At 43.8% G+C, this 12,575-nt stretch overlaps 1 protein-coding gene across 3 annotated transcripts in view; it reads left to right on the top strand.

Annotated features, from left to right (window-relative positions):
- dzank1 (double zinc ribbon and ankyrin repeat domains 1) overlaps positions 1 to 12,575 on the top strand; it is a 132,762-nt gene that overhangs the window by 15,992 nt on the left and 104,195 nt on the right. For all 3 annotated transcript variants that reach the window (XM_078556713.1, XM_078556712.1, XM_078556714.1), the window contains exon 5: positions 1,356 to 1,455. In XM_078556713.1, coding sequence (XP_078412839.1) covers positions 1,356 to 1,455 — 100 coding nt within the window. The remainder of the gene's footprint in view (positions 1 to 1,355; positions 1,456 to 12,575) is intronic.

The raw sequence follows: 12,575 nt of genomic DNA, 5'->3' as shown, positions 1-12,575 counted from the left end.
AACCCCCAGGATGTTGATAGTGGGAGATTCAGCAATGGTAATGCCATTGAATGTCAAGGGACGATGGTTAGATTCTCTCTTGTTGACCAGAAACTTAACCGGACCAGCCACATAGATGCAATGACTACAAGATCAAGTCAGAAGCTTGGAACTCTGCAGCGAGTAACACAAAGGCATTCCACCATCTACAAGCCACAAGTCGGGAGTGTGATGGAATGCTTACTTCTTGCCTGGTTGGGTACAACCCCAACAACATTCAAGAAGCTCAACACAGTCTATAAAAAAGCTGCCCACTTGATTGGCACTCATCCACCACCTTAAACATTCACTCCCTCCATCGTTGCAGCAGTGTGTACCATCTACAAAAAGCACTGCAGCAATTTACCAAGGCTCCTTCAATAGCACCTTCCAAACCCTATCTCTTTACCACCTGTAAGGACAACTGCAGCAGATGCATGTGGAGAGGAACAGAGTTAACTTTTTAGTTTGCTGGCCTTTCATCACAATTGGAAAAAGTCAGAAGTAACAGATTAGCAAGTGTGGAGGCAGGGCTTTACAAATCTTACTAATCAGCTCAAATTTTTCTTAGCGTTCAATCATTCTGTCCTTAATTATAGTTTCCAATAACTCCTTTCTCCACAGCTGTTGTTAGGCTAACATGTCTATAATTTCCTGTGTTTTTTTTTCTCTCTCTCAATTTTCATAATGACCAGTTAATATGCTTTTGATGTTGGTTGAAGGATAAATATTGGCCAAGACACTGAGGAAACTCTCCTGCTGTTCTTTGAAAAATAACTTGTAGGATTTTTTTTTGTCCACAGACAGATTTAACGTCTCATCTGAAAGGTGGCACTTCCAGAAGTGCAGCACTTCCATAGTACCACACAGCAGCATCAGCCTGAATTATTTGCTCAAGTTGCTGATGTGGGATTTGAACCTTTGACTTTCTGACTCAGACGAGAGTGCTACCACTGAGCTATGGCTATGTGGTGAGCATGCTGATGTCAGTTAGGCCATTAAAGCTCTGCCCTTAGCCATAGGATACCTGGACATAGGCTGCATTCCTGCTCCGAATAGGTTATCCTCAAGGACAGAAGGTGAGGACTGAATAGGAACCCACTATGTTGGTTGAGTTGCATGCGAAAACTCTTTCTCTATGCTGAGACATGGAGCTTGGTCATTTGAGCAAACTATTGCAGCCAGTTACAGAACCGTACCCCAGCATGAATTATCACCTTCAGGTGGTCACCATAGACTATTCATTTCACAAAATTTGAGCCACCCTTCTGCATAGGCAAGTTGTACCTTAACCATGCACCAAGTATATCTTTTAACAAATGATCTTATTGTTTTAGGAGACTGTAGAGGGGTTGGGACCCCACACAGCCACATTCAGTACAACTCTGAACAAGGAAAGCAAGCGTGCCTGGAAAGAGACAATACAAAAAATTCCTGGTAAGCAATTTCAGGAATTTGATGGTTTAGTCTTGCAGAGCTCTTTTACATGCTAGTTTATATGACTTCAGTATTGAGGGAGTTTTTTTTTATTCATTCATAGGATGTGGGCATCACTGGCAAGGCCAGCATTTATTGCCCATCCCTAATTGCCCTTGAGAATGTGGTGGTGAGCTTCCTTCTTGAACCACTGCAGTCTTTGTGTTGTAGGAACACCCATAGTACTGTTAGGAAGGGAGTCCCAGGATTTTGACACAGCAACAGTGAAAGTATGGCAATATAGTTCCAAGTCAGGATGGTGTGTAGCTTGGAGGGGAACTTGCAGATGGTGGTGTTCCCATGCATCTGTTGCCTTTGTCCTTCTAGGTGATAGTGATCGCGGGTTTGGAAGGTGCTGTTGAAGGAGTTTTAGTGAGTTGCTGCAGTGCACCTTGTAGATAGTACATACTGCTGCCACTGTGTGTGCCTGTGATGGAGAGAGTGAATATTTATTGTGGTGGATGGGGTGCCAATCAAGCAGGCTGCTTTGTCTGGATGATGTCGAGCTTCTTGAGTGTTGTGGGAGCTGCATTCATCCAGGCAAGTTGGGAGTATTCCATCACACTTCTGATTGTGCCTTGTAAATGGTGGACAGGCTTTGAGGAGTCAGGAGGTGAGTTACTCGCCGCAGAATTCCCAGCCTCTGATCTGCTCTTGTAGCCACAGTATTTATATGGTTGGTCCAGTTCTGTTTCTGGTCAATGGTAACCCCCCCATGATGTTGATAGTGGAGGATTCAGCAGTAGTAATGCCATTGAATGTCATGGGGAGATGGTTAGATTCTCTCTTGTTGGAGATGGTCATTGCCTGGCACTCGTGTGGCACAAATGTTACTTGCCACTTATCAGCCCAAGCTTGAATATTGTCCAGGTCTTGCTGCACACGGGCATGGACTGCTTCAGTATGTGAGGAGTCGTGAGTGGTGCTGAACATTGTGCAATCATCAGCGAACATCCCCACTTCTGACCTTATGATGGAGGGAAGTTATTAATGAAAAGTTGAAGATGGTTGGGCCTCGGATACTACCCTGAGGAACTCCTGCAGTGATGTCCTGGAGCTGAGATGATTGACCTCCAATAACCACAACCATCTTCCTTTATGCCAGGTATAATTCCAACCAGTGGCAAGTTTTCCCCCTAATTCCCATTGACTAGCTTTTAATTCCAGACTTTTTAATTGAATTCAAATTCCACCAGCTGCCAGTGACATTGTCTAGTGACATTACCACAATGCCACCACCTCCTCATAAAACAGTGCTGGACTGTTGAAAGTGCTGCCTTTTGTTCGAATCATTTAACAGCAGCACTAACTTGAGTTTATAAAGCCCCTTTAACAGGAGCATTATATAACAAAATTTGATACTGAGCCAGATAAAGCCGGAAGTAGTAGTAACTCTGAGGATTGGGAGGTTTTTAGAATACAGCAAAGGAAGACCAAGAAACTGGTAAAGAAAGGGAGAATAGAATATGAATGAATCTAGCAAAAAGACATAAAAATGGACTGTAAAAACTATTGGTATGAAAAAAGGAAGCGTTTGGCTGAGGCGAATGTGGGTCCATTACAGGCAGAGTCAGGAGAATTCATAATGGGGAACAGAGAAATGGCAGAGAAGCTAAATGGTTACTCTGTGTCTGTTTTCACTGAGGAAGATACAGGAAATCTCCCAGATTTAGAGATCCAGGGGAACAGGAAGAATGAGGAGTTGAAGGAAATTAGTATAAGTAAGAAGGTTAAATTGGAGAAATTAATGGGTCTGAAAGTTGATAAGTCCCCGGGACCTGATATTCTGAATCCCAGGGTGTTGAAAGAGGTAGCTATAGAGATAGTGGATGCATTGGTGATCATTTTCCAAAATTCCATAAATTTTGGAATGGTTTCTGAAGATTGGAAGGTAGCAAATGCCAACCCACTATTTAAGAAGGGAGGGAGAGAGATAACAGGGAACTACAGATCTGTTAGCCTTACATCAGTAGTAGGGAAAATGCTAGAATCTGTTATAAAGGATGTGATAAATGGATACTTGGATAATCATGATCTGATTGGGCAGAGTCAGCATGGATTTGCGAATGGGAGTGGTTTGACAAACTTGTTGGACTTTTTTGAGTCTGTTACAAACAAAATTGATAAAGGAGAGTTGATGGATGTAGTATACTTGGATTTTCAGAAGGCTTTTGAATAAAGTCCCCCACAGGAGGTTGATTAGCTAAATAAAAGCACATGGGATAGGAGACAATATACTGGCATGGATTAAGGATTGGTTAACAGGCAGAAAACAGAGAGCGGGAATAAACAGGCCATTCTCACATTGGCAGGCTGTGACTAGTGGGGTACCACAAGGATCAATACTTGGGTCCCAACTGCTCACAATATATATCAATGATTTGGATGTGGGGACAAAATGTAATATTTCCAAATTCGCGGATGATACGAAGCTAGGCAGGAATGTGTGTTGTGAGGAAGATGTAAAGCGGCTACAGGAGGATTTGGACAGACTTAGTGAGTGGACAAGAGCATGGCAGATGGAATATAATGTGGGAAAAGGTGAGGATATCCACTTTGGTAAAAGGAACAGAAGTGCAGAGTATTTCCTAAATTGTAAGAGATTAGAAAGTGTAGATGTACAAAGGGACCTAGGTGTCCTTGTCCATAAATCACTGAAAGCTAACAAGCAGGTGCAGCAGGCAATTAGGAAGGCTAACGAAATGTTAGCCTTTGTCGCAAGAGGATTGGAGTACAGGAATAGTGAAGTGTTGCTTCAATTGTATGGAAGCTTAGTTACACTGCACCTGGAGTACTGTGTGCAGTTTGGGTCCTCTTACCTCAGAAAGGATATTATTGCTGTAGAGGGAGTGTGACGAAGGTTCACCAGACTTGTTCTGGTGATGGCGGGGACTGTCTTATGAAGAGAGATTGGGCAAACTGGGTCTGTATTCTCTAGAGTTTCGAAGAATGAGAGGTGATCTCATTGAAACCTACAAAGTACTTAAAGGAATAGACAGGGTAGATGCAGGTAAGATGTTTCCCCTGGTTGGGGAGTCTAGAACCAGGGGACACAATTTCAAAATAAGGAGAAAACCACTTAGGACCGAGATGAGGAGAAATTTCTTTACTCAGAGGGTTGTGAATCTTTGGAATTCTCTACCCCAGAGGGCCGTGGAAGCTCAGTCATTGAGTATGTTTAAGGTAGAGATTGATAGATTTCTGATTAACATTAACGTAAAGAGTTATGGGGATAGTGTGGGTAAAAGGCATTGAAGTGTTCGATCACCCATGATAGTATTGAATAGCGGAGCAGGCTCGATGGGCTGAATGGCCTTCTGTTCCTGTGTTCCTATAAAGAGATATTAGGGCAGGTGACTAAAATCCTGGTCAAAGAGGCAGATTTTGAGGAGTGCATTAAAGGAAGAAAAAGACATACAGAGGTGGAAAGATTTAGGGAGGGAATTCCAGACCTTTGGGCCTTGGCAGCCAAAGACACGGCCATCAATAGCGGAGCAATGAAATTCAGGGATGCTGCAGAGCTCAGAATTAGAGAATATCTTGGTGGGTTGTAAGGCTGGTGGATAATACAGAGATAAGGAGGAGGTGAGGCCATTAAGTGATTTAAAAACAAGGATGAGAATTTTAAAAATTTGGCATTGCTTAACCGAGAGCCTGTGGAGGACAGTGAATACAGGGATAATGGGTGAATGGGACTTGGTGCGAGTTAAGACATGAGCAGCAGAGTTTGCATGACCTCAAGTTTATAGAGGACAGAACATGGGATGCCAGCCAGGAGAGAATTGAAATAATTTTCTAGAGGTATCGAAGGCATGGATGAAGACTTCAGCAGCATATGAATTGAGGCAGAGGCGGAGTCAGGTGACATTACTGAGGTGGAAAGAGCTGGCCTTGGTGATTGGTGGATATGTGGTCGGAAGCTTGTCTCAGGGTTAATTATGACACCAAGATTGCAAATGACCTGGTTCAGCCTCACAGTTGCCAGGGAGAGCGGTGGAGTTAGTGGCTAGAGAATAGAGTTTGTGGAGGAACAAAACACAATGACTTCAGTTTTCCCAACATTTAGTTGGAGGAAATTTCTGCTCATCCAGTACTGGATATTGAACAAGCAGCCTGACAGTTTAGAGCCAGTGGGAGGTGTTGGTCCACTCAGGTGGTCATGAGGTAGAACTGGGTTTTATCACCGTAACAGGTAGAAATTGTTGCTAGACACAGAAACTAAGGTCCTCTCTGCCATCTCAAATTCCCACAGTATTATTTTGAAGAAGAGCAGGGAATTCTCCCTGATGTCTTGGCCAATAATAATATATATAGTGCAAGAGAATAACTAGGGAAAGAGTAGGGCCAATTAGGGATCATAGAAGTAATCTGTGTGTGGACCCAGAAGATCAATGAATACTTTGTGTTGGTCTTCACAATGGGAAAGGACGATGCAGGAATAGACAGGAAGTTACAGGCCAGTTAGTCTAACCTCGGTGGCGGAGAAGTTACTAGAAAGAATTCTGAGGGACAGAATATATCTGCACTTGGAGAGGCACAGATTAATCAGGGATAGTCAGCATGGATTTGTTAAGGGAAGGTCGTGTTTGACAAATTTGATCGAATTATTTGAGGAGGTAACCAAGGAGCGTTGATGAGGGTAATGCATTTGATGTAGTCTACATGGACTTTAGCAAGGCTTTTGATAAGGTCCCTCATGGCAGATTGGTCAAGAAAGTAAGAGCCCATGAGACCCAAGGCAAAGCGGCACGTTGCATCCAAAATTGGCTGAGAGGCAGGAAGCAGAGGGTGATGGTGGAGGGATGTTTCTATGACAGGAAGTCTGTTTCGACTGGGGTTCCGCAGGGCTCGGTGTTGGGGCCCTTGCTGTTTGTGGTGTACATAAATGATTTGGACTTAAATGTAGGGTGTATGATCAAGAAGTTCGTGGATGACATGAAAATTGGTAGGGTGGAAAATAGTGAGGAGGATAGCCGTAAACTGCAGGAGGATATCAATGGACTGGTCAGGTGGGCAGAGCAGTGGCAAATAGAATTCAACCCGAAAAAGTCTGAAGTAATGCACTTGGTTGGGGCTAACAAAGCAGGGGATTACACTATGAATGGTAGGACCCTGGAAAGTACTGAAGATCAGAGGGACCTTTGTGTGCATATCCACAGATGCCTGAAGGTAGCAGGGCAGGCAGACAAGGTGGTTAAGAAGGCATATGGGATACTTGCCTTTATTAGGTGAGGTGTAGAATACAAGAGCAGGGAGGTTATGCTGGAACTGTATAAAATGCTGGTTAGGCCACAACTGGAGCACTGCATGCAGGTCACCACATTATAGGAAGGATGTGATTGCACTGGAGAGGGTGCAGAGGAGATTTACCGGGATGCTGACTGGGATGGAGGGTCTGACCTATGAAGAAAGATTGGATAGGCAGGTGTGTTTTCTTGGAGCAGCGAAGGTTGAGAGGGGACCTGAGAGAGGTGCATAAGATTATGAGGGGCATAGATAGGGTGGATAGGAAGACACTTGTTCCATTAGTAGAGGGATCAATAACCAGGGGGCATAGATTTAAAGTAAGAGGTAGAAGGCTAAGAGGGGAGTTGAGGAGAAATTTTTTCACCCAGAGGGTGCTGGGAATCAGGAACTCACTGCCTGACAGGGTGAAACTCTCGTAACATTTAAGAAGTATTTAGCTATTCACTTGTGTTGCCAAGGCCTCCAGGGCTATAGGCCAAGTGCTGGAAAATAGGATTAACATAGTCAGATCTTTGTTGATTGGCGCATACATGACGGGCCAAATAGCCTCCTTCAGTGCTGTAAACGTATATGAGTCGCTGCTGCTGGTCTCTGAGGCAGGACTTCCTCCCAAGTGAGGGGCTGAATATAGGAACATAGCAGGAGTAGGTATTTCATTCCCTCAAGCCTGCTTTGCCATTCAACTGGATCATGGCTGATCTTCTACCTCAACGCTATTTGACTGCAGTATCCATTATCCCTTGTTATCTTTAATATCTAGAAATCTGTTGATCTTTGTCTTGAATATACTCTGTGACTGAGCCTTCACATCCCTCTGCGGTACAGAATTCCTAAGATTCACCAACCTGAGTGAAGAAATTCCTCCTCATCTCAGTCTAAAAGGCCTACCTCTTATTCTGAGACTGTCATCCCTTGTTCTACACCCGCCAGCCAGGTGAAACATGCTTCCTGCATCTGCCCTGTAAGAATTTTCTATGGTTCAATGAAATCACCTCTCATTTTTCTAAACTCTAGAGAAAATAGGCCCAGTTTCCTCAATCTCTTCTCATAGGGCAATCCTGCCATCCCAGGGATCAGTTTGGTGAACCTTCATTGCACTTCCTCTATGGCAACTATATCCTTCTTTAGGTAAGGAGACCAAAACTGTACCAATACTCCAGGTGCGGACTCACCAAGGCTCTACACAATTGCAGCAAGACTTATTTACTCCTGTATCCAACTCATCTTGCAATAAAGGCCAACATACCATTTGCCTTCCTAATTGCTTGCTGCACCTGCATGTTAGCTTTCAGTGACTTATGAATAAGGACACCCAGGTCCCTTTGGACATCAACACTTTGCAATACTCTGCATTTCTTTTTTTCCCATCAAAGTGGATAACTTCACATTTTTCTAATTTATATTCCATCTGCCATGTTCTTGGTCACTTACTTAGCCCATCAAAATTTCCTTGAAGCCTCTTTGCATCCTCCTCATAACTCACATTCCCACTTAGTTTTGTGTTATCAGCAAACTTGGAAATATTACACTTAGTCCCCACATTGAAATCATTGGTATATATCATGAGTATCTGGGGCCCAAGCACTGATCCTTGCGGTACCCCACTACTCACAGCCTGCCAACCTGAGAATGATCCATTTATTCCTACTATATTCTGTCGGTTAACCAATTCTCAATCCATGCCAGTATATTACACCCAATCTGTGTGCTCTAATTTTGCTAATGAACCTCCTGTGTGAGACTTTAACCTTCTGAAAATCCAAATACACCACATCCACCATTTCCCCCTTATTCTGCGAGTTACATCCTCAAAAAACTCCCAACAGGTTTGTCAAACATGATTTCCCTTTCATAAACCCATGTTGACTCTGCCTAATTCTACCATTATTTTCTAAGTGTCTAGTTATCACATCCTTTATAATAGATTCTAGCATTTTCCCGACTAATGTCTGGCTATCAGGTCTGTAGTTCCATGTTTTCTCTCTCCCTCTTTTCTTAACTAGCGTGGTTACATTTGATACCTTCCAACCTGCAGGAACTGTTCCAGAATAGGTTCTGTCTCCAGCCATTTAATGCTCCTTGAAACAGGCAGCCAGTATTGGCAGGGATGCATTCCCCACTGACTCTACGGCTGATGGAGCTGGAAACCCCACCATCTGAAAAATCCAGCCCATGAACACCTTGACAGCTGTGGGCAACGCTGTCCTTGCCCTGCTTTGCGGTTTCAGTTGTAGCTGCGACACTTGGCAGATTTCACTCAGCATCTTTTTGGTGAAGCGAAGACATCTCACGCACAGGTCCTTGCTGAAGTGACATAAAAGAATTGCTCCCTGAAGACCCTCGGTGGATATGTTCTGCAGAGAGCCCCTCTCCCTTTCCTTCTAGCAGCTTGTCCTACGCTGTGTGGCCTCTCTTAATTCTTCCAGTCATGTTCAATTCCAAGGATGCCCTGCCAGGCTTCAGCAGCAGGTGCACAAGCTCTGAAATGTATCAAACTTTAATTCTGGGGTGGAGGAGAGGTGTGATCCTTCATTCTGCTTCATGCCATATTCAGCTGAGTGAGGTTAAGACAGAGCAAGAGTGTGGCATTCGACAATGTCTGTGGTGACATCAAATCAGCATTGCACATTAATTTGCATCATCACTGTTATAGAATGTTGGATACTGTTCATTAGGTCTTAATGAAGACTTGGTAGTCTTAAGTAGGTTAACTGTATGTATTTATTAACTACAAGAACTATGTACATATATACAGTAAAGTTAGGAGCTGTCTCCATGCTTGCTTGTGCACTGGGCTTTGTCCAACACTAGACTGACCCTTAGGTGCTGGTCATGTGTTCTCTTATATCACTATGTGGGTGGTACTGTACTCAGTTCCACGTTAATCCTATATGTGCTAGACCCTTATACTACGCCCCCGCCCAAGTCTTTATCCAATGTATTTCAAGTTATTCTAATTTACCCCATGTATTTACATCGTTATTACTAGCCCATCGCTCTCCTTCAAGTCTCTGAGTTCATAGGTTCGTGGCCTGGAAGCCTTTTAAGCCTTCTATATCTCATTCGCACTACCATTGGAGGAATGGTAGCTCTGTCACTGCAGGTAAACTCTATTGATTTGAAGGTTGTTCTGGCATCCGGGTATCTTTTCATCCTCTTTTTCTATTCCATGGTATTGAACCACTCTTTGGCGACTCGGCAGTTGTGGTGACAGGTGGTTGTTGCTCCATCCCATTTCTTGCAGGGCGGATGAACATTGTGCTCATTTCCATGTTGTTTTTCCTCTTCTTCCTTCGTCGTGTAGGTTGGCCACTTCTGTTATGAGGATGTGGTTTTTTAGCAAGCTCGCCTTTGTGTTTGGTTGTGTGGTGTGCCGTTGACATTGGATGGCTGCTACTTGGTTCCAGTATCGTCTGTGGCACTGTCATGCTGGCTGGGAGCTGTAGGGTTTGTTCTGTGGTGGTGACCTCATCAACAGTTGTCGACGCCGGAGGTTGAGGCTCTTCTGGTTGTTAGTTGCTCTCTTGTCTATCCTGCACTGAAGGCGTCATGGTATTCATCTGAATGGTTGGCTGGTCTAACGAATGAGGGCTTTCCAGCCAGAGGATTCGAGTCCAGGAACAGGGATGTCTTGCTGCAATTGTACAGGACCTTGGTGAGACCACACCTGGAATATTGTGTGCAGTTTTGGTCTCCTTATCTGAGGAAGGATGTACTTGCTATAGAGGGAGTGCAGCGAAGGTTTACCCAACTGATTCCTGGGATGGCGGGACTGACATATGAGGAGAGATTGAGTTGATTAGGATTATATTTGCTGAAATTCAGAAGAATGAGGGGGGATCTTTTAGAAACCTATAAAATTCTAACAGGACTATACAGGGTAGATGCAGGAAGGATGTTCCCGATGGTGGGGGAGTCCAGAACCAGGGGTCACAGTCTGAGGATATGGGGTAGACCATTTAGGACTGAGATGAGGAGAAATTTCTTCACCCAGAGACTGGTGAGCCTGTGGAATTCGTTACCACAGAAAGTAGTTGAGACCAAAATGTTGTATGCTTTCAAGAAGAAGTTAGATATAGCTCTTGGGGCGAAAGGGATCAAAGGGTATGGGGAGAAAGTGGAAGCAGGCTATTGAGTTGGATGATCAGCCATGTTCATAATGAATGGCGGAGCAGGTTTGAAGGGCCGAATGGCCTACTCCTGCTCCTAGTTTCTATGTTACCTGAAATGAAAATTGACAAACCTGCTCTGCAAAGAGAGAAGCCAGTTCAGAGCTGAATACCCACTCAGGATACTCTTTCTTGTTTGAGCCCTCAGGAGCTTGACAACCTCAGTGGTTGTCTTGACATCTTCTGCCGGTTTGAAAAGATTCAGGGCTACACAGGCATCTCTGCTCAAGAGAGAACAAGACTGGTTACAGATGACGTACATCAGCTCAAAGATTTATTTACCACCATACCTTAGTGGTCCCAGAATCATGCCTATGCCCAAAAGTCGGATTCCTCCTGGCCAGTATAGTGGTGCGTCTGTTGTTCGAAGCCATGCTTCTTTGTCCGATAGGACGCTGGCACCCATGTCCAATTTAAAGTTTGTGAGATGGCCATTAACCAAAATGTCCATATTCCAAAATGAAAATCCAGGATCTTTGACCTCACCCAAGTCGCATGGCTGTGTGTCTTCTTGGTGTGCAGCCTTGACCTCATGAATCATCTTTGGGTCTTCTGTGTATTTAGATGTTTTTGTTTTGCACAGTTTGCCGGAGTGTCCAATTCTGTTACATTTAAAGCATTGAGCTGAAATTGCAGGATATTAATCACATCTGTGGGGGCGCTTTGCTGCACAGTGCTGGCATGGTCGCTCTATTGGCCAGCTAGTGTATTACTTCCCTTGGCCTGGAATGTCCCTGTTTCTGTGCTGTTTAACTAACTTTCTTTTGTACCATGGCTTACTTTCTCCTCTTAAAATGGACCTGTGCTGCACACGGAGTTCAGACTGCCTAACAATCTGGATAGCTTTATCAAGGATTAGATCTTCTTTCGCTTGCAGCATGCCTTAGACTGCATTGGCTGCTACTCCTACAACTATTCTGTCCCTGATAAGTTCAGATTTTAGGTCTCTGTATTCGCAGCCTTCAGCTATCGCATATAGACTAATAATGATTCTCCTGGCTGCTAGACTCACTTATTAAATTTATCCCTTCCAAGGATTTTGTTACTTCTTAGGTTAAAATAAACATCGAATAATTTTAATACTTCTTCAAATTTATCAGATGATTCGTTGATTCCTTGTCTACCAATAATGTCATCCACTATCGGGCCTACCGAATAACGTGGTATGTTAACTTGTTCAACTTCTGTCTTTTTATCCAGACCTGAAGCAATCATGTATCTAAGGAATATTATCCTCCGAAGTCCCCAATTATGTGATTGATCTGGGCTTTGGATAAGTCCAAATTAACCTAGAAGAGTGGATTTCGGATCTATGATTAAAAAATTTTAGAGCGTAGGTTCAACTTTAAGAAGTTGGCACCGCTGTTTGTTTGAAGACAAAGGGTTTTTTTGCGTTTGCCGGTTTTAGTGGGCTCCCGCAGTAATAGCGTTTGTGCTCAGCCTTTAAAAAATGGCTGCTTGGATTAACTAGCTGCAGACCTCTCTGTTTCTGTGCTATGCTTTAGGGTTGCGAAAGTGTTGAATCCTGGCCTTTGCTGGTCTTTAAAGCTGATTCTTTAGTCATGATTCTTACAAAATAATTAATTATTTTTTTTCTCCCCCTTTTCGGAGCAAGCTCGGACGCCACATTTTCAGATGCCGTCTTGGGAGCCTGGCTTTCCTGAC

The sequence above is a fragment of the Cetorhinus maximus genome, chromosome 14 (assembly GCF_964194155.1).
Source record: "Cetorhinus maximus chromosome 14, sCetMax3.hap1.1, whole genome shotgun sequence".
Classification (NCBI taxonomy): Eukaryota; Metazoa; Chordata; class Chondrichthyes; order Lamniformes; family Cetorhinidae; genus Cetorhinus; species Cetorhinus maximus.
Note: the sequence above shows the minus strand (reverse complement) of the source record. Positions and strands in the feature narration are given on the sequence as shown.